Genomic DNA, 25995 nt, shown 5'->3' with positions numbered 1-25995 from the left:
TTATTCCGACAGGGTTATACCTTATGCAATTCTGTATAGTAGTAGTATGCAGTATTTGTGACATACATTGTGTAATATGAAAATTTTGTGTTGATTTGATATATTAATTGCTTTTTCTAACCAAGGATGTTTTATTCCGTCAGGGTTATACCTTATGCAATTACGTACTTGAATATTGTTTTATCTTTATTTGAAAGTGGTATGATTTATTCTAACCGAGGATGTGTTATTCCATACAGGTTATACTTTGAACAACCATATTCGAGAATTTGTTGTTTACATTTTTTTTTACTATGCATTGCAGCGCAAGTTATGAGTTCTTATGATGCACTCTGATTTGAATATTATGTTTGTATGAATGTGAGAATGTTTGATGGTACCAAAGTATACATGCTTCGAAAAAACATTTTATTCACTTCTGATTTCATTACTAGAATGTATTTTTCTTCTTGTACATGTATTATATTTTCTTCATTATCATTTTGTATAACATTTCTTTTGTGTGCGTATTTTATGATTGTCTTTATCGTTAAATGTTTAAAATTGTATGCCAATTTTTTTTAGGGGGCGGATGTTATATACATGCGTATAAATTCATATTTTTGATAAAGACAATTTGTTAGTTTCTTAGATGTACTTATGATTTAGGTATTGTTTAAATATTATAATTGATGTACTGGGAATTTGTAATTGTAACTGAAAATTAATTGTTTTATTTGATCTTCAGAAAAAGCACTGCTGCACGTGTTTGTAATTTCTCAAACTTGACATCTCTCTCTCCATCCCACGGTATCGATGCCATTAGCTCATAATTGTTATCAGGTTTATGGTCAGATCTTAGACTGGTGTTTCTTTGAATTTGTTATGCTTACTCAAATTGTTTCCTGTGTTATAAATTAATGTCATTGAGCTTTCCCCAAACTTTTCTACTGTCTTTTAACTTGTTTCATTGGTTCATTTATGAAATGTGGGAGGAGTTGTCAAAGATGAGACGTGCCTGAGTTTGTTTGTAATTCACTCTCACTTTAGGAATTTTTGTGTAAAAATGTGAATTTTGATTTTGTACTTTTGGACTTGAATAAATTCTAAACTTTAACCAGGAATTATCATTTCAAAACAATATAATTATTACATAATTAAGCATCGTAGCCAGTTCCGAGGATGCTTCGTAGTGCGCACGCTGCTGATAACGAAGATTACCGAAAGTCTGCAGGCATGGAATCCGATGCACAAAATGTAAGTTTTAGAACTTTTTTTTAATGAAGCATTGTACAAAAGCATCTTATTTGTATTTTGACAGAAGATATTCTTTATAATAATCATTCAGGGAAGCGGTAAATGGAATTAGATGCTAATTACTCTAAGAACATGCGTTCGCTTCGTGATCGGGAGGCCCGGGTTCGATTCTCGTTCGCGGCACCGCGTCATACCTAAGACGTAAACAAAGGTAGTGACTGTTCCTTCGCCAAGCGCTCGGCACTAGAAGTGAAAGTCACGGGTCTTTCGGATATGACCTTAAAAACGTAGGTCCCGTGTCACGGTAGGCGCTGGCACGATAAAGAACTCTCACTGCTCAATTGCCCTGAGTGCCGAGTATAGGTCTAAATTTGAAGCCCTTCACCGGCATACGGTGACGTCTCCATATGAGTGAAAAATTCTCAAGAGGGACGATAAACAATATACAATCAATCAATCTAAGAACATGAGCCTAACGTTTTCTCGGACTTCAAAGGGGCCCCGTAAGGGGCAACCGAAAACAAAAATATTTCGATAACTTGATCTATATTAGTATAATTATCTATGAATAATCAAAGAAATTTTTTCACCAATTATTTGAATACCGTATATTATCACTGCATAAAAAGATTAAATGAATTTTGAATAAGATGCAACACTGAACTTCATAAAATATGAAGTACACTCTAGCTCTAACTTTTCCATGCTAGGTCCTACATGTATATAAGTACAATTTACGTTAAATATATTGAACATCTATTAAAATACTATCACATAGCATAGCAATCCTGTTTTATAATATTTATCACAATTTAAATTGAATATCAAATAGGAAACTGTATCAGCATGGCTATGGTAATGTACTGTGCAGAACATAAAAACAATGATATGCATGGTCACTCATTGATGTTGTAGACTTCTGAAGAGGAACATATAAGTGATGAGAATGTAGATAGAGTGGTAAGAGGACGAGGAGGGCACAGTCAGAGAAGAGTAAGGAGAGCTGGGAGCATGACCAGAGGTAGAGGTAGAGGGCTGACCCGTGGACGTCGAGGCCGTGGTGGTCGAGTTCAGACCCCTAACAGAGCTGACATAGCAGCAACTGCCAGAGTAGAAAGAACCACAGAACTGAAGGCAAGAATTTATATTACTGATGTCAGTGTAAACATATTATTAACGTAGCAAATTTAATCAGTAAATAAAATTTTAGATTACATTATGATATGATTGTGGGTTTAATTCCAGGAGCGCATTAGTAATCTCTCTGAAGAGAATGTGCGGGAGTTGCTTTTTGATATATCGCAAAGAATCCAGCTTTTGTTTTTGGCATCCTTGAGGCAGGAAGCAGGACTAGAATGCATCAAGGATATCACCCATCACCAGACCAGGGAAGTCCAGACTGGTGTTCCTGCAGGAACTGCAAAGAGATGCCGACTGAAGCAGAACGGCTATGTTGTGGACAGCTGCCAGAAAACTGCTTTTCTAGGATCAGAGTTAGTTGCTTCTCAATATTATAATGTGTTGTTAACAAAATACTTATCTAAAATTTCATCTAATATTTAAATTTATATATAATCCTTGATATTAACCTCATGCTCAATAACATGGTACATGTATATAAAATCTTGATCAGTTTTAATTATGCTTTCAGGATTTTGATCTTGTGGTGTTAGACGAGTTAATCTTCCACGTTGCCAGGACATATAGGCAGGATGTCCTTGCAGTTCCAAATGACAATGACCGGAACAGAGGAAACCGTCATACTGCCTACAGGCAATACATCCTCTGGCAGTATGGTCGGCTTGGTGCTGGGAATCGGCGAGTGATTCCAAGCTGTTGTGTGTGGAGGATCAGGGATACTTTTCCTGATCCTTTTGGACAATATACAGGGTTTGTGCATGGCCGACTTGCATAACAGTCCCTTCCATCTTTAGAGTACATTATGGAAATCAAGTAAAAGATAAATAAGATTTCAATTCAGAACAATCTTGTAATTTCAGCTTTTGGCTTCTGTACAAAAATAATTAATTCATTCAGGTTTTGAAATAAACATTTAGGCAATGTGATAAATGAACTTTTGAGTTTGAATTACTGTTTGTTATCACAATATTTTCATGAAAATTTGACAGTCTTTTGATAAATAAATATATTGAATGTGCAATTTATGAGTTGGTAAGGAATATTATCATATGATCCCTATTACCCACCCGGGCGCATAGAAAATTCCGAAGAGTGGGCAGTTATTTTGGTATTCTTGTTATGATATTTATAAATGTCATAATTTAAACTTCAAACTATATAACCTCCTGCTTTTCAAGCGGGGAATATAAAATTCTTTTTGAAAAAAAAAATTCAAAGAACCACTAAAGCATTGTCTAACTTTACTTTCAGTGAAGATAATCCACCCAAATTATACTAATTAAATGATTCATTTTCCACTGAGAAATTGGATAATAGGCAAGTTTCATTTTTACTTTCTTGAAATTTTGGCAGACTTTTGATACGATTCTAGATTATTGTAATCACTATGCAGGGGGCCCTTATTTCCTGATAATTGAAAAAAACCTAGGGGGCGCTTATAGTGGCAGGGGCGCTTAATAGGGATTTTATGATGTATCACATGACCTTGTATCTAGTATGCTTGCATGCACTGCATTCTACACAAATAAATATATTTTCAAGAGTCCCATTAATAGTCGAATGTTTTGTCTGGATCTTCAAATCGAGACTTCCTCTCCTTCACAAGCTGTGCAGTTGGGGGAGGAGGAATGCGGGCCAGAGTTTTCGATATTCTTCTTGGATCATCTGCTTCCAAGACAACATTGCCACTCATTCCTTCATCATTTAATCTTCTTTTGACGATCTTTTCCACTAGAGATTGTATGTAACTATAAGTTTTATCCCCCTTCAATTCATGGACAGACCATATCCCAGTTTTTTTGTTAAAAGACCTCTGATACCTGTAATAGTTTTATAAACCTCCGTTTCATTGTAAAATACTGTGATATGTAGTGCAAGCTTCTCCCGAAAAAAAATGTCATCATTTAAAATATTGCATGGAGATTCCAAATTACATAAGCATTGGATACAGACCTAACACTTCCATCCTTGTTGATCTTTATCTCCCTCTCTGCGTGACCATTGTGATCTAAGGCTGCAAGAAGATTCCGTGCCCTGTATGTGGGTGGACTGTAGGAAAATCTTTTTGAGGCGTACACCAGTATCGAATTTTGAAAGTTTTCAAGCTCAGCAGTACTCCTAAGTATGAAAAAGATCTTTTATGTAGATTGAACAATGCATTCACAAAAGTTTGAACACTATACATGTACATACATATCTGATATCAAACATGTTTTACCTGCAGTTTAAATAGTAGTGTATCTGATTCAGTCGTCTCTTATCCATGACAACATAGCGCAGGGCATTGTGAGCAGGGGAATTCTTTTCCAGCCACCCTTTGGTTCTTTCCTCAGTCAGGGGACCATGTTGACATGCATTTATTCCACTGTCATTGAAGGGTAAAATCCATTCATGCTCATCAGTGACATGATGAAGTAGTCCAAACCATACACCCTAAAAATGATTGGTAAAATATTAAAAGAATTAAATATAAGTAGCAGTGGCTACTTCATTCTTGACCAAGTTTAGAAAATACTTACTATGAAAGTTTCATATGTATCACTAACTTGTGCTGCATACCAAAAATGATTCATGATGTCTTTCGTCCAAGGCAGCAATTCCTTTTTATCCGACTCTTGTGCAATCTGAGATAAAAAAAAAAAAAAGAATTGTTGGGTCTGAAATAATTTTATGTACCGGTATATTTGTACAAATATCATCTTAAATGTACTGAAAAAGACTGAAACTAGAGAAAAAAGCCAAAAAATTACCTCAAAGTGATATTTAAACTTGGCTCGTAATCGACATCAGAACTGTGGCTTTCGTACACTCTGAATCAGATACATCTATAATGGACAACCTGCAAATATAATAATAATAGACTACCCTGGCAAATAAAAAGAATACTTACTTTCAATGTACAGTAATAACCTGATCAAACAAACAAAATTTGATATCTATACACTTACTCTCGTTGATTGTTTTGATTTTTCCACCCTTGGCCTCTTGGTTGGTAATGCTCCTACGCCTGATATTGCCCGATCACTGAAATTACAGAGGGAAATTGAAGTTGAAATTGAAGAAATATTGTAAATTAATTATATTTAAAATGGTTAATGAAATGTACTAATTTGTCTGCTTTTCACAAAAAGAAGAAAACACACATACATACAAACACCAAAAATTTGAGTAAAACAACAAATAATATAAAAATTACCTATCTGTAGAATCTGTGTTGAGAATCCCTGGTGTTGATGTCAGACCATGTTTTACTGTTAAATCAGGTGAAGCCATTGCAACATTCCTTGTCTGAAGAACTGGCTGTACAAAATCTTTTTCGCTTTGTTCATACCTTAAATATACGTATAACAGATATAATTAAATTATATTATTATAACATTTATTTAAAATCAATATGATGTCATTTTTAGCGAATCAACTTGATAAATGCTCAATTTCTCGTGTCTTTTTCTGTTTTTTTTTTTTTTTTTTACAAAACCTCTTAGGGGGGCCCCACTGATGTAAACAGTGTCCTTGAAAAATCTTCTCAATCTCGCAACAACTTATCCTGATAAAATTTACATCTATATAAGACAGCATAAAATGGAATATATTGAGATAATTAGAGACAATCATAAATTTATAAATTAAGCCCGGTTCTAGTTCTTATATTTGACAATATTTCTGACAACGCTGACATCATTTGATCATGTATCGATACATACCGATCAAGCAAAACTTTGGCAACTTCAGCATGCGTCTGTAGACGAAGGGTCAATTTCAAAGTGTTCCAGCGATCGTACTGCTCACCAACATATAAACGGGACCTGTTAATCAAAGCATTAGTTTCCTTTTTCTTTCTTCTCCGCCCAGAATCAGTCAGTGTGGGTTTTCTTCCCCGATTCGATTTTGGTTTAGCGTCCGCCATCATCAACCGAACTTGATTCCGAGTAGGGTCAAGCCAAAGATCATCGGAATATGCAAATGACCGACTGAATTTTTGACCAGGAAGCAAAAATTCAGCGAACGTTTTTCAGAGCATTGTATTGGTTTTATACGGGGGAATAAACGCAGATAATGACATGAAATCATTAAAATATAAGAAAAGGGATACGTACGAGTCATGTTGAGTGTGATCAAATTCTTAACAAAATTATCAACAAAACGACGTTTATTATCCGTTTAAATCTGATCATCAGATACGAAAAACTTGATGCAAACCTGGGGCCCTAACATACTGGCTGATTTGTTGTTACTATGTCTTCCTTCAGTTCTGATATATCAGGAAAAACTTCATGTACGCAATGTGATTGCAACGTTGTGTGAGAAAAAAATTCCAAAAGATGATTAAAATTGTTTACGTTGCATTCGGAAAGTAGAAAAAAAAAACAGCAAGTAAATAAAATTGCTTCGTACAAAAATTAGAGGCTGTAAGCTTTTATTCTTGAATATATGTGATTATAAAAATTAAAATATTTTAAATCCATACTTTTGTTTAATAACAATACTTTGCATTAGCAATTTTGAACAACAGCTTTTCATTAGTGACATTAATTGAACACCTTTTAAAATGTCATGACAATAATCATGAAAGTAAAAGGTCTCCTGACTTCATAAATAGGTTTGCTGACTGTGCAAGGTTGGTTATAAACTGAATCTTCTGGCCCATTGTTACAAAGATCAACATTATTAATGATTTCACTTGAAAAATCAAAATCATGATATATCTGATGTCAAGACGTAACAGTCTCCCAGCAAATTGGCTCTCATTCGTCGAAATCTTTAGAACAGAAAAAAAATTCTGAAAGCTACCATATTTTGAATGTCCAGACCAATACATGGAGAAAATTTGATATTTTTTAAACAATATTTTACTGCTCTTACTTGGAGTATTTTTGTCTTATTTAGTAGATCTTCTTGTCTCTTCTTGTTGGAGTTGCAGTTCAAGTCCAGGTGTGAATGCTGTTTGGATAATGAAGACCTTGATCATTTGTCCTTGATGACAGAGTTTGAGACTACTCCATGTCAAGAAAAACAAATGAGTTATCGCATCTCGATGTCGTTTCAGAGATTTTATTTTCATTTGTTGGTGGTGACAGATCTTCAAAATACAGGAAATTGTTTTTATTGTGTTGAAAAATGGTCATGTCCAAATACAGAATAAGAATTAATTTTGACATCCAAGGTAGAGGGACGTGGAGACCGTCTTTCGGATGAGACCGTATAAACCGAGGCCCCGTGTCGCAGTGGGTACTGGCACGAAAAAGATCCTTCACTGCTCAAAGGCCCTGAGTGCCGAGCATAGGACAAAATTTGTAGCCCTCCACCGGCAAGTGGTGGCGTCTCCATATGAGTGAAAAATTCTCGAGAGGGACGTTAAACAATATACAACAATCAAAAGTAGAGGTTTAGAAACCATTTCTGTTTTACTCTCGCTTTATTAAGAGATTTGAAGGTCATGATGGGGAATGTCCTACGCCTTTGTTTAATTTCTCCCTTAAGATGTACTTGAATCCATATAGGAGGAAATCCTTCTGAAAGGAGAACTGTGGGCCAACACACTTCAGCAGTGTTTCGTGGGCGTTTTGTTTGGTTCCGAATGTGAGGAGTTCACTCTGGGCGCGCACTCACTTGAATGACGCTTCCTGGGCATTTGACCAAGTCATATGTGCAAGTTCATGGTCTCTTAATGAAAAACTGCATAAATTGTGCCTGGCTTAGCTAATTTATAATTTTGATCAGTTTGTGAGTATTTGTGTTTATTACTTAAGACTTTTATATAGATATAATCAAATACATGTATAGAAATTTACATTTCCAATGTCTTTGTCCGAGATAAAATTACCAATTGTAAATGTAATTTATTTCCTCATGAATGTTTTGGCGCGGTTCCAAAAAAAACACGTGCAGAGCGGGACAACAGCTAGAGAGAAGCAGGCTTGGAGCCCGTGGATTGGCGGAATCAAAGCATGTAAATATAAGGAATAACTGTCAGATTTTTCGAATACATGAAGATGATCAATGGATTGGCTTGTGTGATAATTTTATGCATAACCGCCTTCGGCGTTTATGCAAATTATCACACAAGCCAATCCATTGATCACTTCATGAATTCGAAAAATAAGAGTTATTCCTTAAATAAACCATATGGCGTTATTCTTGAGTTCATATCCATTCTCCCTGCAGTATGGTGACATGATGGTTTTGTACTGTCTCAATTTATTACTCCATCGGCAAGGACGGAGAAAATATACTTGATGGTTTTTCCTGACGGGGAGAACATTGATTTTATGTCTCTGTTACACTCCTTTCTAGGAAAAATACCTTGGTGTTTTACTTTTCCTTAGATTAACATGCTTATCATTTTACATAGTAATCAATGCAAAACATGTATTTGAATTTTAAAAAAAAATACTATGAAAATGCAGAAAAGATATTCGCTTTAGTAGTGCCATTAAAATTTCAGCAAACTTAGTTTTATTGAAAAACCATACAAAACACATGAATAACTTTAAATGTGTTGACTCTAAAATTCTGATTTGATTTTTTGTTCAATATAGATCCAAAATTGTGAAATCACTTTTGCGGTTTTCGAGGTATGAGACCCATGAATTCATATCCACCTTGAAATGCAATTTTTCACATATATTACTACTAAAAAATTCTTCAACCACCAAATCAAACCCCAGTGAACCAATGTATTTTCCTCTAACCACGAAAGTTTGACCCCTCGAAAATATGTGATTTACAGTATAATCCATATAAAATAAATGATTTGACTTAAGAATTTCATTATCATTTTTTTTTATTTGTTTAATATTTAATAGACTCTTTATCATATACATTATTAGTATTCTAAGACACATCCAGATTGAGTGATGGTAGCATTATTCGCTGTAACTGGTACAGTTTGTTAAAAATGCGTTTTGGAAGTAAATGTCTCTCAAATAGCAGACACTTGGATTTGTAGTTAAAACGACTTGCCATAAATGATGATTGGGCCACCTTAAATAAAATAAATTGTTTGCCCTCCCAACTTAAAGTTAAATTACTGGGTCATAGGTTTGTTATCGTTAAAAAATTCAACATATTTGACGGGATGAAAGGAATATTCGTGAAAAAATATCGTGTCCTGGAATGAAAAACATCCGCCATTTTTTAAGGTGGATTTGTTTTCTTTATATTGGCATTCTTATACTTGTTCTTCACGTCTGTTATTGATTTTGATGGTGGGGAATCTTGTAGAGATGAGGGCATTGGTGGAGCGCCTGCTTGGCTGTGAGAGGTTGGATCGAACGGATCTCCGCCACTTGCTCTAATGTTTTCGTAAGCAATAAAGAAAATAAACAAAAAATATAAGTGAGACCATTGACGTATACAGATACAGTTAAGATGAAATTATTCGAGGAAAACTATATTTTTGTAGTATGACTTAAAGTATTAAAATTCGGTTGAAACTCAGATCACAGTGAAATTTTTTCAATTGTTTGCAAGTGTAAAAAGATTCTGAAACTTTTATACCCCCGAAAGAGAGGGGAGAATACTATTTTACCCTTGTTTATCCTTCCGTCTGCCCGTGTGTCTTTTCTTAGCAACTACTCATTGCAGATGCTCGACAATTTAACACAATTTTCTCTGAGGCATGCCATATGGTGGGAATGGTTTTTCTACAAATCTGATGTCAACTTCCTGTTTATCCGTGCGTATATCCGCTTTGTACATTTCAAACTTTTGCCGCAGTTTGAATTTTTAACAAAATCTTTTCTGAGGCATGTGGTGGGATTCATTTTTGTTCTAGTCCGATGTCAACTTCCAGTTTGTTCGTGCGTCTGTCCATTTCATACATAATATATTATTGTAGCAGTTTTCTCAGCAACTACTCATCGCAGATGCTTGAAATTTAAGTAATACTTTATATACATATAAATCTTATCAACTTTCTATTGATCCGTGCATCTTCCCGTAACTTAACTTGTTTATTAACATGATATTGTATATTTTCATCAGAGCAGAGTTTTACAAGTGAGCATTGGCTCACTTCTTGTTTCCAATCAATGTTTAAAAAAAAAGAGACATGACCCAATCTATTCAAAACAATGCTTTGTTAGGGTAATTCATAATGTTCCTAGACACTGTAGCTCCTGGCAATTTTTCTTTTAAAAAATTCAAGATCCACACATTATTATGTTTCAAAACATTTATTTCCCGATCTACAATTTTTTTAAAAATTTTAATAAATGGTACTGGAGTTATTCTACTTTAAAATCATCTAGTTGTGTCTCAAAGGAGAACTTTCAACAATATTTTAACGTCAGATTTATAACGCGATCACGTCTTATTTTACAGTTTTTTTTTTTAATTCTCCCATCTGCACTTCGCACACAATCTGTGGCGTCTAACCCACTCACTGAGTGCATCTCTTTACCATTGTCATATAATCTACTGACAATTATTCGAGTTGCATCAGTTAGTTCTTTCTCTTATTTTTTTTAGCCACGTAACGGAATGAAAACGTCGAAATCCATGACTTGAAAACTTTGAAATCTGTACTGTATGGTGAAATCTGTACTGTATGGTGCGTATGTGATTCATACGATTAAAACGTAACAAATCCATCTAAACACTTTGGCATATAGCGCGGCGGCTGGGGGCGTTGTCTTGATGACAAAGAAACTCTTCTGTCTGCTGGTCAGGTCGTTTCTTCTGAATGGTATTTACAAGATCACCCCGGATCACCTACTGGGTCACTCAGGTGACCTATTGCTATCCGTTTTCGTCCGTCGTCGTGTGTCGTTTGTTTACATTTGAACATTTCAGCATCTTCTTTAAATTTCGACCAAATTTGATGTACAGTTGACGTTTGATGTACAGCATCTATGGGTGAAGGGGAACACAAATTGTGAATTTTATGGTCCCCGGCCCCCTGGGGCAGCCTGAGGATTAGGGCTTAAACCACTAAAATAATGAAATCTGTAAAAATCTTCTTTACTCCTGGACATCAAGCTGTTAATGCAATGAGCATTGAGTACTTTTCCAAAATTGTGAAATTCATGGCCCCAGAGTCAGGGGTTCTAGTGCTAAGACGGGACTATATTGATTATACAGTGAAAATTTATTATTATTTGAAAATCTTCTCTGCTCCTGGGTTTTAGATATTATTATTTGAAAATCTTCTCTGCTCCTGGGTTTTAGATAAATTAACGAAGTACATAGTTATGATGAGCAAGAGTGCATCTACCAAAATTGTGAATTTTATGGCCCTAGGGTCAGGGGTTCTGGTGTTAGGGCGTTGCTCTTGATTATATAGTGAAAATGCATTAAATCTTTGAACCAGAAGTCTCTGTCGAGACTGTAGCTCTACTGGTTTGTACTTATAACAAAGGATTAGAAAGAAAGGAATTGCCTTCAGACCAAAACTGTAGGAGGACTAGCTTTTTAAAGGAATTTCATAGAGAATTCTATTTTTAGTAACCATGGCAACACCGTTCATCGAAATCAAAAAACCGATGCACTAATTTATAACATCTTAGTGAAGTCTACTTGAGTGCCAAGTTATACTGAAATCAGACCAAAACATAGGAGGAGTAGCGTTTTAAAGGAATTTCACAGAAAATTTCTATTTTTAGTAACCATGGCAACACCGTTCATCGAAATCAAAAAACCGATGCACTAGTTTATAACACCTTAGTGAAGTCTACTTGTGTGCCAAGTTATACTGAAATCAGACCAAAACATAGGAGGAGTAGCGTTTTAAAGGAATTTCACAGAAAATTTCTGTGCTAAAGGAATTTCACAGAAAATTTCTGTGCTATTTTTAGTAACCATGGCAACACCGTTCATCGAAATCAAAAACTGATGCACTATTTTATGTATCTTAGTGTAGTATACTTGTGTGCCAAGTTATATTGAAATCAGACCAAAACTGTAGGAGGAGTTGCGTTTTAAAGAAATTTCTCAGAAATTTCTATTTTTAGTAACCATGGCAACACCTTTCATCGAAATCAAAAACCAATGCAAAGAATTATGATTCTAAGTGTAGTTAAATTGTGTGCCAAGTTATATTGAAATCGGAACAAAACTGTAGGAGGCGTAGCATTTTGAAAGAATTTCACAGAAATTTCTAATTTTAGTAACCACGGCAACACTGTTCATCTATATCAAATACCGATTCACAGAATTATGTATCTTAGTATACTCTACTTGTGTGCCAAGTTATACTAAAATCCGACTAAAACTGTAGGAGGAGTAGCATTTTGAAAGAATTTCACAGAAATTTCTATTTTTAGGAACCACGGCAACATCGTTCATCTATATCAAATACCGATGCACAGAATTATGTATCTTAGCATAGTCTACTTAAGAGTTAGGACGGGGCTGTCTTGATTATATTGTTAAAAATTATTTTTTTGAAAATTTTCTCCTTCTTGGGTAATACTTAAACAAACTAAGTACATACATGTCGTTATGATAACCAAGAGTGCCTCTACCAAAATTGTGAATTTTATGGCCCCAGGGTCAGGGGTTCTGGTGTTAAGTCGTGGCTATATTGATTATATAGTGAAAATGCATTAATTCTCTCTAAATCTTCTCTGCTCCTGGGTATTATATAATCCAACTAAGTGCATAGTTATGATGAGCAAGAGTGCATCTATCAAAATTGTGCATTTCATGGCCCCAGGGTCAGGGGTTTTGGTATCAGGCCGGGGGTCTGTTATAATTAATGATTATAGTGAAAATGCTTTACATCTTTGAAAATCTTCTTATCTGCTCCTTAAGTAAGTAGATGAACTATCTAAATAGTTATGATGTGCGAGAACTCTTCTTTCAGAACTGTGAATTTCAAGGCCCCTGGATCAGGGATATCATAGAAGGGGGGCCGGGCTTTACATACTTACTGAAAATAAATTGTATGAAATCTGCTCAATCAAACATTTTTGATACGCAAGTGTGGTGTGCAAGTGTGCCTTTACAAAAAATGTGAAACGTAGACCTTGGGTCAGGGGTTCATGTGTTGTAAGGGCATTTCTGATCATTGCTGAATATTACTGATTTTATTGAAATGTATTTTTTGTATTCCTCTACCCAGCATATGGGTATTAAGTAGTGTTGGCAAATCGGACGATTTTTAGTAACCGGTTACTCGCTTCATCGTCCGATCGAGTACCCGGGTACTCGGATGACTTTTGGTAAAAGTATCAATATCTATTATTAATCTTATTCTATACTTATCGGTAGTAGTAATGCACAAATATACTGTATAGGGACATTATATTTACAGAACACAAACACACGATATCGTCAAAGATTTACGATTCTGAAATAAAGAAAATTAATAGGGAATTCGACAACAAAGACAAATAAATGCGTCATCGTCAATCACCATTTTACACTTTCTTTTTCAGACCCCGAAATATGTCGCAATCAAGGAGAATAACTATTTACATACTCCATAATTAATAATTAATATGTGGAGTGTCTAGTAAATCGCTGGTTTCCGAATAATTTAATTAAACAGATTTTGAATAAGCTGTTCTTTTGTTACAACTCCAAGCTTATGATGTCTGCGGCGGCATCTCGTTAAATTATCAAATGAAGTACTTACAACTCAGGCCTTCAAAATATGTATACCCCAATTAAGCGATCAAAGCTATCAATAATATAAACTGTGAAAACTAATCAAAACAGTTTGATCCACTACAACCATGTATTAGATCAAGTCTAACGGTACCTTAAATTAGGGAAATATGTAAGTTAGTATACATTTATAAATTATAAAACATTCATTTTCTATGCCTTGACTATGTAGAATTTATTTTATCCGAGTAACCGAATAGCAGTTTTACTAACCGATACTCGCAACGTTCGACGGTTAACCGGGTACTCGTTGCCAACACTAGTATTAAGTAACGAAACTAATCAAACTAGAGATTTTTGTAAAACACTTTTGCCCCGGTTTCCCCTATTTGAATTTTCCTAAGTCCATAAGGTATGGCTCTATCAATAATGGCACGATCATACCCAAAACAGAACTTGACTGATAAATCTGTATACCAAATTTCATTTCAATATGTGCAACCTCTGCGAAGGAAATGAACGGAAACTGCTAATAGGTGGAGTCCAAGAGGCATAACTCTAATACGATGGCACGATCGTACCCAAAACAGAACTTGACCAAGATATTTCTATCATAAATCTGTGTATTAAATTTCATTCCAGAATGTGCAAGGGTTGTTAAGAAAACTAGAGGTACTGTGAGCAATGAGCTCACTAAATGATACCCCCGCCTCCCATATGGTTATAACTGGTGAAGTCCATGTTTTCCTGTGGCCGGGAAACCCAAAATATGTGTCGGATCAAAAAGTAAAATAGGAGGTGCACAATGGCAATATGTAATAAAAATTCTGTGAAAGTTTCATCAAATTTCATTCAGTGGTATGAAAGGAGTTGCGGATAAGAGATGTGTACCCCAAAGCGTAACAGACGGACGGACGTACAGACGGACGGACGGAATTAACGATTACTATATACCCTCCCGCTTTTCAAGCGGGGGGTATAATGAACGGAAACTAAATGGACCGACAGACAGCAGCAAAGCAATATGCCCTCTTCGAAGGAGTATTGTGAGTATTGTGTAACAATTTTCAAACAATTTAAATTGGTTCATGTTTTACCCCAGAGGCCACGAAATTCACACTTGTGAAAGAGGCACCATTGCTTATCATAATTATAAACTTAGCATGCTTACTATATTTACTTAATACCCAAAGAAAGATCACGGTATGAAAGAAAAAAATGCATTTCAACTTTATAACCAGTTGTGCACTTCACCCCAAAGGAAGCACTGACCCTTGGGCCACATATTTCCAAATTTTGCAAATTTTATCATATACAGTTGATTAATACTAAAAGAGCAGATTTCAAAGCATTAATTTATTTTCAGACTATGTACCCCCACTCTCACCCAGAGGGGCTTAAAAAAAATAACCATTTTGCTAGATGCACATTTCTTCATCATAATTATACATACTGTATGGAGGGTTATTTTCGCCCTGTGTTAATCCCGCCCTTTCACACTTCCAAACAATTTTGTTCTGTTTCAAATTCGCCCAGTCATATTTCTGTTTAAGACATTATACTATATTTTTTGAATTCGACCCGTTTAAAATTCGCCCAAATGAAGGTAAGTCGAAAGAGGCGAATATTTCCCTGCATAGAGTATACGTGGATCATTGGCATAAAACCCAGGAGCAAAAGAAAAGATTTTCAAAGAATTTTAATGCATTTTCACAATATAATCAAAGAGGCACTCTTGCTCAACTTAATTATGTACTTAGTTAGTTTAATTAATACTCAAGAACAGAGAAGATTTTCATAGAATTAATCCATTTTCACTATATAATCTATATAGCCTCGCCCTAGCACAGGAACCCCTTACCCTCGGGCCATGAATTTCACAATTTTGGTAGAGGACGCAATGCTCATTAAATTCACGATGCACGACGACGGACGAAAAAGGATAGCAATAGGTCACCTTAGTTACTCAGGTGACCTAAAAATGTGTGAGATTTATATCTTAATTATCAGAATATGCGTGTTATGATCCTCTTAAATTGTTGTAGTTTTTTTTTTATTAAAAGTACTAAAATTTTATTTATAATATTTGTTGTGCTTAATTGATGTAGCATGTATATAAATGATTTGCATCAATATGACTCATTTCAATAGCTGAGTTATCTGGACATACAAGTACCCTTTTCGTAGTGGCCCTGTCCTTTTTACCATTTTAATCATGACATTTTACAGAAAGGACAAATATATGTATCGATAAAGGGAAATCATCAGAGATTAATTTCTTTTCAATTTTAAATTATAAATTTAACATGAAATAAAACGGTGTTTGCTTTTTGAAATAAAAATACACATCTGAATAGGAATAGAAAAATTATTCGTGTGTCAAATGCAATAACGATGGGAAAATGTCATATTTAATGCAAGTAGCATTTACAGACAAGTTGTTAGACCCTTTTCTTTCTTTTGATGTTTGATTATGATATATGTGTGTGTTAATAATGTGAAAACAAACAAACAACAAAAACATGACTGCAATACCCAACCTTTTTAAAAAGAAATTTATTTAAAATTATCACTTCCTGAATTTAGTCAAACAAACGCATGTCAGCCTATAAATGAGGGAATTTAAATCCACTCCCTGTCGTATGCGTTCATGCAAGTCCTTCTTTTGTTCAGTTAATGCGTTTGAAAATTCAATACAGCATGGAGACCTGGAGTGTGATTTTTGGTCTGTTGATGTCATTTTACCTTATTAATTATGTGCAAGGACAAGTTATATCGAAAAGGATTCTTCAAATTTTAGAACGAACTACAGGGTTTTCTAAGGTTAGTCATGCATCGCCTTTGAAAGATTTTTTTTTTATATTACTAGGTTCATTTGTAGTTTAAGAAATTGCGCACTTATACATTTCAATATATGATGCATGTAAATGTTTAAATTTAGCTGTAATGGACAAAAATATATCAATTGTATATAACTGAAAGATAATCTTTAATTATATAAAAGTAACTGAAAAAAATTTATTATATCTTTATGTACATGTATGATGAAAAATAGGAACAATCCATATATAAATATATACATGGTTATACATCTTAGCTATTATAATAATATTCAATATAAAACAACAGATTTTTCTTGCTAGGAAATACACAAGAGATTCGAAAGGTCAAATACACAACTATATTTCTATGCCCCCGTAAACGAAGTTTCGGGGATATATAGTTTTTGTCGTGTCCGTCCGTCTATCTGTCTGTTTCTCTGTTTGAAAAAACTTTAACCTTGTCCATAACTTTTGATTTATTGGAGCTATGACTTTCATATTACACATGTATATTTCTTGTGGTAAGACCTTGCTTTGGGTACCACCAAATTTGACCGTTTGACCTTAGAGTTTGACCTACTTTTAAACAAAAATTCCAAACTTTTAATTTTGCCATATCTTTTGAACAGTAGATACTAGAACATTTATACTTCAAATGTATATTCTTTGTTGAAAGACGTTTCATCGGATACCAACAACCTTGACCTTTTTAGCTTGACCTTGGAGATTTCTGTTCTTATGAAAAAACTTTAATCTTGGCCATATCTTTTGAATGATTTGGGTTACGGCGTTAATACTTCACATATATAATCCAGGTTCAAGCCCATTCATTGGATACCAAGGACCTTGAACCTTTGACCTTTGAGTTTGACATACTTTTAAAAAACAAACCTTGACCATAACTTTTAAAGAGTCTGGGCCAGTGCTTTTATACTTTACATATTTATACCTTTTGACAAGACCACAGGAGTTCGCGTACCTATCAATTATACCGAAATTTTCATTAAATAAAAAAATACGTATTACGTATAATAATCACACAAGGAGTGCAACCCTTGTCCGCGACGCCATGACGTGACGTCACGAGCGGACCATTTACCCAAAAGGAAAAAAAACAATCATATATTATTAATTAGAGATAACGATATTAATTACGTTAAGATAGGGGTTAAAGTAATTGTACCTCCCCCTTTTAAATTTTCTTGAATATCTACTAACTTGTCTCTGGTTTCTTTTCGCATATGACCTCAATCATCTAAATTAGCATTTCAGGCAGTTTTGTTCCTTTTGGGGTAAATGGACGCACCCGTGACATCACGTCATGGGGTCGCGGACAACGGATATTTGAGGAGAAATGTCACCGCTGCTGCTGTAAAACATGCTTATGAAATCATTTGCATTAAGAGGAATACAGAATTGTCCCTTTTAAAAAGATTGGTTTGTGTTTTATAATTTTCGATTAAAGATAAATTGTGCGACAGCCTTGATATTAAGCGAGGGGTTCCCAGGTGACCTAAAATGCGTTGCACTCCTTGTGTTTTTATTATACGTATTTCGTATTTTTTTTTATTTAATAAAAATTTCGGTATAATTGATAGGTACGCAACCTCCTGTGACAAGATCGACCTTTAATGTGATAGCAAGACCTATGTCCTTGTCGTTGGACTGTTTTAAAAAATTTAACCTTGGCCATAATTCCTGAACGGTTAGGGCCTCCATACTTTACGTATGTATTCTTATGGCAAGACCTTTCTTTGGATACCAACTACCTTGACCTTTTGACCTTGTTGATTTTAATACTTTTGAAAAAACTTTAACCTTGGCCATAACTTTTGAACGTTAATGATCTCATACTTCTCTTATGTTATCCTTGTGATACTGCCCTTCATTAAATACCAAGAAATTTGATCTTGACCTTCGAGTTTGACTTTGACTAGCAAACCTTGAACATTACTTTTAAAGGGTTAGGGCTAGTGTTTTCCTACTTTGTATATTAAACTTTGTTACAAGACTTTTCATTTGATAGCAAGACCTTTGACTTTTACCTTGGAGTTTGACCTAATTTTAAAAAATATTAACCTTGGTCATAATTTCTGAACGGTAAGGGCTAGGGCTTCAAAACTTTACATATGTATTTCTTGGCAACGCCTTGCATTGGCTATCAATAACCTTGACCTTGAGGATTTATGTACTTCTGAAAAAAATAATACCTTGGCCTTCTTTCGAATTTTTTCACAATATTATTTCCGGTGAGAATACCCTACTTTTGGTACATGTACCAATATATCTAATTTGCATTGAAGAAAAGTTTTTTCTTTGCTATTTTGCCATTCGGTAGCATAAGTGTTTCACAAACACGTCTTGTTTTTAGCTCTGCTGGTCATAAACCAGAAGAGCTTATGCGATAGTAATGCGTCCTGCGTTCGTCCGTTTGTCTGTATACAATTTTTCAAAATGCTACTCCTCTTAGAGTTTAGGTCTAATTTCAATATAACTTGGCACACAAGTAGACTCCACTAAGATACATAATTCTGTATATCAATTTTTGATTTCGATAAACGGTGTTGCCGTGGTTACTAAAAATAGAAATTTCTGTGAAATTTCTTTCAAAATGCTACTCCTCCTACAGTTTTGGTTTGATTTCAATATAACTTGGCAAACAAGTAGACTAAACTAAGATACATAATTCTTTATATCGGTTTTTGATTTCGATGAACGGTGTTGCTTTGTTTCTAAAAATAGAAATTTCTGTAAATTTGTTTCAAAATGCTACTCCTACTACGGTTTGGGTCTTATTTCAATATAACTTTGCACACAATTTGACTTCACTAAGGTACATAATTCAGTGTATCAATTTTTCACTTCAATGAACGGTGTTGCCACGGTAACTAAAAATAGAAATTTCTGTTAAATACTCTCAAAATGCAACTCCAAATACAGTTCAAGTCTGATTATAATATAATGTGGCATGCAAGTAGACTACACTAAGAACATAAAGAGACTTAATCAAGGATCATTATTCTATTAATTGCTGTTGAAAAGTTTCAATTCCCAACTGCATAAGTATTTTTTCTCTTCCTTTGCTATAAATACAAACCAGTGGAGCTTCAGTCTCCACAGAGACTTCTGGTTTTAAGAGGTACGTAGAGAAAAATCTGTTCAAAAACAGAAATGTCAGTTATTCTCTAATGTAGAAGCATCCTCGGATAGTTTCAAATTCAAGCCAACCTTCCCCCTTACTGATTTGGTTTGTGCTTTTGCGTAGGTGAGCGATATAGCCCATGATCATCTTGTTTATTTAAATCAATAGGGATATTATTTGTAGATTTTCAATATTTGTATTAAATTGAAAATTGCATTGTCGAATAAATGTTATGGACATGACATGAGGAGCGAAAGTTTAGATCATCAAAGTATAATAGTATATAAGTGGTCAGGTAACAAATGTCATACTTTAACAGCAATTAATTTTAATCTTTTACTTAATTTTAATGAACAGCAGCTAAAAGTTAGCATAAGCAAGACATGAACTAGTATTATTTATCTTGTGGATGTATTTTACCGAAAATATAAGAGAAAAAAAAACCCGGACTGTTTCATACGTTGAATTGAGAGTGAAAGAGTCATTAAATTCAAACACTTGCTTATTTAAAAAACATTCAAAATTTTACGGAATTTATATTGGACATCCTTTGTTTTTGAAAAATTATTTTTAAAAAAAACATTTTTTAGAATAGCTTTTGACCAACCAACGAGACCAAGAAACAACATTTTTGTTGATTAACCATCACTTTTGCAGGAAAAAAAGCATCAAAATTCTGTTCAGGGTTCACTATAAGAATATTCCTTGTATTCAGCATAATTAAAATACATGTAGAATGAAAAAATTGCGTTCTTTTGTATTTATCAACAGAATATTTAAATTTGCAGTTTGCACAGCTAGTTCATAGGGCAGAACTAACAGAGTTTTATAACGTTTCGACCAACATGACTGTGTTTGCGTTCAACGACAAAGCTTATTATCAGCTGCCGTACACAGAACGCAATGAGATAGATAGCTACAACGTTACTGAGCTTCAAGACTACCTTAAATATAGTTCAGGTGGGTATTACGGTCACAGTTTAGTTCACAAGGACATTGATCTTGATGTCATTTGAAAGAACTTAATTAGTGGAGTTAGCATACCAAATATGAAGTATATATTTCTCAAGAGTCTAAAGTTACGGCGAAGGCTTAAGTTGACGTTTGACAGACAAATTAACAGCTAGGCAGACAGACTGGGCCAAAATATATGCGCCTCCGATCTATCGATCCGGGCTCATTATATGATGGCGTTCTATGCAGATGTCAACAGGATATACACGTTTAAAGCTTTAATTAAGGACTGTTCAAAGAGGAAATTCCTCTTCGATTTGCAAGCCTAATCAAACACTTTCCCTTATCACAGTGTATCTATACTGTACAGCGTACATGTATACACAAGTGCAAGGAAAATATGAAACATTTGAGAGATACAAGTACAGATCATGAGTATCGATAGTCAAAAAATGTTAATTTCGCCATAAAATGAAACAGTGATAATTGTCATCATTTTTTTTTCACGGCAATATTTAATTGCTTTCAGCAAGAGAAATTATTTAATACAATATTTAATTATCTACATGCATATTTTGTATATATTAACACTATTCAGAATCATTGGTATAAGTTTTACAATGTCGGTTAACTTGACTCTATTGTTGTTGTTTTCAGTCTATGGATATCGCATTACAACATCCTCTCTCCGTGACAATCAGTACGAGCTAAGCATGAGTTCCAATGGCGACAGACTTTATTTTAATCGCATCCAGAGAATATACACGGTAGGTATATTTTTATTTTGCTATTGTTATGATAATAAGCAAACAAATAAAATTAAAGAATGAATATTTTTTGTCAACGTCTTCATAATGACCTTAATAAAATAAAATAATTAACACCCCCCTCTTCCCCTTGTATTTTAGTCAGGCAAGATTTAAGCAAAGCTATTTCTGTTCTGTCTTTACATTTCTTCAGACATCAGGAGTCACTTATGAAACTAAGTATTACGTCAACGGTGTAGAGATTTCGGAGGAATCACGTGACATCTCGGCAACCAATGGAATTGTTCAAGCTCTAAATGGAATCATACGGAAGACAATTCAGAAGACAGTCTATAGGTGGATCCAAGACCCCGAGGATACTACCCGGCAATTTACGTATGTACCTGTTTATTGCATATTACTATTGCAGTGTAATTTGTTATATAAACAGTTTTAATTTTATATTTAATTATATTTAATTTTATATTGGTTATTATGATTTTAAATTTTCTTTTTAAAATATTATTACTTTTATTACATTGAGAGATGTTTTGAAGGTGAAAACGACTCGTAAATAGACATACGGCATTTTGTTATCAGCACCAGGGTATACTCTCGTTACAACTGACTGTTATATTTTCATGGATATCGGCATGAAAAAGCGCCCCGTGTTCGTGCTGGTCTTCTTGCATTAATTTTGTTTTAATTTTATTGCAGTGGTGTTTATCTTTGTTTGTTTTTTTAACTACACTGCATTAGGAGAAATGTTATTTTTGTCGCTACCGAGTGCTGAAAAACATACTTCCCTCTTCACTGGTGACGATTGATTAGACTTTAGGTGGCTAAGCTAGCCCATTTATATAGAGGTCCTCTGAACATATATCGCGAGACTCCGATCGAAAATGACGCATTCTTCTTAAGAATCATGTTTAGCAATTATACATGTAACAAAAATTGTGCCAACTTGAATAATTTACTATCTGCTCTTAATCACGGACGAAATTTTTCTATAAATTGTTTGTGGTGTAGTAGTAATGAGATATTTTGAAACTTTAATCTAGAGAATTTAAAATTGTTAGAAAGCTAAACCAACTCTCCAGTATTGTCAATCTCTGTTCAATGATGTGTGCAGAGTGTAACAATTAAGGTTTATAAACCCTCTGTTTACTCATATAAATTTTTTTTTTAACTTTTATGATTTCCAGAGGAAATGTATATATGCTGAATAGAATACAAACATTTATAGCATGTTTTGGGGGGAAAATTTGACAAAAAAGGCACTTCAATTTGACAAATTTGTAAGGGAATAATAGACATTTGTGTCATTAAGAGTTATCTCTCTTATCAGAGTATCAATGTATCTTAAACACGCCCGGTGAAACGAAAACATGAACAATAACTGAGCCCGTGCCCTGTGTACAAAACAAGTCTAAGTTTCCTTAGACCAATGTAAAAATCAAATTCGTAGTTTCAAAAGTTCAATAATTTCCAGATGATATTTACCCCTCTTACAATTGCGTACACATAATTGTTGGTTTACTTTAATTTGCAAAACTGTGTTCTCTCTAATCTTGAAGCAATATGAGCTGCATTTTAAAAAAATATTTTGCTGTTAAAATATGTCATAATGATAAATTTGTATGTAACTGAAACCTTTATGATCAATTTATTATTTAAAAAAAGCATATAAAAGACTACATGTAGTATACATGCATACAACCCAATACTGTATACCAGGAAATTCTCGCCCCCGTTTTAATTTCGCCCCTTTCATCGTACTCACAGGTGGTTGAATTTAAAACGATGCGAATTCAAAGAATACGGTATTATTTCTTAAACAAAGCAATGACTGGGCGATTTTAAAACGGGGCAAAATTGCTTACAAGGGTGAAAGGGCGAAAATAACACGGGGCGAAATCAACCCTGTATACAACTAGAGGTACTGTGAGCGATGAGCTCACTAAATGATACCCCCCGCCTCCCATATGAATATATTGGCAGTATCCATGTTTTGCTCTGGAAAATCCAAAATATATGTCAGATCAAAAAGTAAAATAGGAGGTGCACAATGGCCATATGTAATAAAGATTCTTTGAAAGTTTCATTAAATTTCCTTCAGTGGTATGAGAGGAGTTGCGGATAAGAGATGGGTACCCCAAAGCGTAACAGACGGACGGACGGACAGACAGACGTACAGACGGACGGAAATTACGATTACTATATACCCTCCCGCTTTTCAAGCGGGGGGTATAATAAACAGTTTTGCATGAAAAGATATTGCGTTTAATTGCAGGATATTCCTAGATTTGATGAGTTACCTTTATACGATGGACAGCTTAAATGAAATTTTCTCATCAGACAATATTACCACCTTGTTTATTCCCAGTGACAGTGCAATGAAAAAAATACCTACCTCCGTGCTGATCAGACTGAAGAACGATCCCTCAGAATTACAACGGGTAAGTACATACATCGACTTATTAGATCCCTCATAATTACAATGGGTTAGTACATACATACACTTATTAGATCCCTCATAATTATAACGGGTAAGTACATCATAAACTTACTAGATCCCACAGAATTATAACGGGTAAGTACATCATAAACTTATTAGATCCCTCAGAATTATAACGGGTAAGTACATCATAAACTTATTAGATCCCTCAGAATTATAACGGGTAAGTACATACATAGACTTATTAGATCCCACAGAATTACAAAGAGGAAATATAAATATATCAAATTCCACAGTATTAAAACGGGTAAATATATAGTTGTCAGATCCCACAGAAATCGAATGAATAAATATAAACCTATCAGATCCTTTAGAACTATAAGGTTAAAATAAATTAACCAAATTCCACGGAATTACAACGTGGAACTATAAACCTAGCCTTTCTCACAAAGTTATGATGGGTAAATGTAACTTTTTTTTTTTAGATTTTATAGAATTTTTGTATGTAAATGTATACTTAGCATATATTGCAGTATTACAATTGGCATTGGGTAAATGTAAACTGATCATATACATATATAAACATACACTTATCTGATGATAACCAGGACGAACAGCAGGTAAAAGTAAATTTACAAAATAATCCGACATTATTACAACGGGTACATAGTAAGTTAACAAATAATCTCACAAAATTACACAGAAAACAAGATGTGTTTTTAAAACACTATGCGCCCGGCGGCAACAAAGTTCAAAAAATCTATTTTTAGCATATTGGTCACAGTCAAGGTCACAAGGTCATTGACCATGGTGTCATTTGAAAGCACTTAATCGGTGGAGTATGCATCCCAAATAGGAAGTCCCTGTCTCCTATGGTTCAAAAGTTATGGCAAAAAGTGTAAAAAGCTATTTTTAGCATATAGGTCACAGTCAAGGTCACAAGATCATTGACCTTGTCGTCCTTTGAAAGGACTTTATTAGTGGAGTATGCATATCAAATATGAAGTCCCTATCTCCTATGGTTAAAAAGTCATGACAGACAGTGGAAAAAGCTATTTTTAGCATATAGGTCACAGACAAGGTCACAAGGTCATTGACCTTGATGTCATTTGAAAGGACTTTATTAGTGGAGTATGCATACCAAATATGAAGTCTCTATCTCTTATTGTTCAAAAGTTATGGCAAAAAGTGTAAAAAGCTATTTTTAGCATATAGGTTACAGTCAAGGTCACAAGATCATTGACCTTGTCGTCCTTTGAAAGGACTTTATTAGTTGAGTATGCATACCAAATATGAAATCCCTATCTCCTTTTGTTAAAAAGTTATGACAAACAGTGGAAAAAGCTATTTTTAGCATATAGGTCACAGTCAAGGTCACAAGGTCATTGACCTTGATGTCATTTGAAAGGACTTTATTAGAGGAGTATGCATACCAAATATGAAGTCTCTATCTCTTACGGTTTAAAAGTTTTGGCGAAGGTTAAAGTTGACAACAGACAGACAGACAAACAGACAACAGACAGGACAAAAACAATATGCGCCCCGAAAAAATTCGGGCGCATAAAAAAAACCACTTTTACGCTTAAAATCCCATGGAATTACATGTACAGTGTACAACAGGAAAAATCATACACAGATCAGAAAAACCAAAAATATACACTAATTATAAAATCCCAAAGAATTGCACTAGATGAATATACACTTTAAACTAGAGGTACTGTGAGCGATGAGCTCACTAAATGATACCCCCCGCCTCCCATATGGTTATAACTGGTGAAAAAGTCCATGTTTTCCTGTGGTCGGGAAACCCAAAATATGTGTCGGATCAAAAAGTAAAATAGGAGGTGTACAAAGGCAATATGTAATAAAGATTCTGTGAAAGTTTCATCAAATTTCATTCATTGGTATGAGAGGAGTTGCGGATAAGAGATGGGTAACAAAGCG

At 34.4% G+C, this 25995-nt stretch overlaps 2 protein-coding genes and 1 pseudogene across 3 annotated transcripts in view; 2 read left to right on the top strand and 1 right to left on the bottom strand.

Moving 5' to 3' along the window:
• Positions 1 to 1139: 1139 nt before the first annotated feature.
• On the top strand, positions 1140 to 3795 carry LOC134259227 (uncharacterized; annotated as a pseudogene).
• A 101-nt stretch (positions 3796 to 3896) lies between these two features.
• Positions 3897 to 6536, bottom strand: LOC134259221 (uncharacterized). The gene is made up of 7 exons (XM_062741820.1): positions 6081 to 6536; positions 5573 to 5707; positions 5325 to 5400; positions 4896 to 5000; positions 4595 to 4809; positions 4330 to 4494; positions 3897 to 4196 (listed from the first exon to the last, which is right to left on the bottom strand). Exons 1-7 carry the CDS (start codon positions 6284 to 6286, stop codon positions 3926 to 3928), a joined length of 1173 nt encoding a protein of 390 aa, XP_062597804.1. The 5' UTR covers positions 6287 to 6536; the 3' UTR covers positions 3897 to 3925.
• Positions 6537 to 16626: 10090 nt separating this feature from the next.
• Positions 16627 to 25995, top strand: part of LOC134259226 (uncharacterized) — a 30684-nt gene continuing 21315 nt past the window's right edge. For both annotated transcript variants that reach the window (XM_062741828.1, XM_062741827.1), the window contains exons 1-5: positions 16627 to 16752; positions 20682 to 20853; positions 21505 to 21614; positions 21808 to 21989; positions 23887 to 24052. In XM_062741828.1, coding sequence (XP_062597812.1) covers positions 16630 to 16752; positions 20682 to 20853; positions 21505 to 21614; positions 21808 to 21989; positions 23887 to 24052 — 753 coding nt within the window. In that variant the 5' untranslated portion in view covers positions 16627 to 16629. The remainder of the gene's footprint in view (positions 16753 to 20681; positions 20854 to 21504; positions 21615 to 21807; positions 21990 to 23886; positions 24053 to 25995) is intronic.

The sequence above is a fragment of the Saccostrea cucullata genome, unplaced genomic scaffold, assembly GCF_032062105.1.
Source record: "Saccostrea cucullata isolate Sc308-1 unplaced genomic scaffold, CSIRO_AGI_Scuc_v1 ctg3534, whole genome shotgun sequence".
In the NCBI taxonomy this organism is placed as follows: domain Eukaryota; kingdom Metazoa; phylum Mollusca; class Bivalvia; order Ostreida; family Ostreidae; genus Saccostrea; species Saccostrea cuccullata.
This window is presented reverse-complemented; position numbering and strand designations above follow the sequence as displayed.

Bases quoted from the DNA above. Each gene is read 5' to 3' on its own strand.
- LOC134259221 (XM_062741820.1), bottom strand. From the start codon at position 6,286: ATGATGGCGGACGCTAAACCAAAATCGAATCGGGGAAGAAAACCCACA. The intron at 5,708-6,080 runs GTATGTATCGAT...CGTATATTTAAG, and splicing joins GCCAAAGTTTTGCTTGATCG to GTATGAACAAAGCGAAAAAG. The intron at 5,001-5,324 runs GTAAGTGTATAG...TTTTTATCTCAG, and splicing joins AATCAAAACAATCAACGAGA to ATTGCACAAGAGTCGGATAA.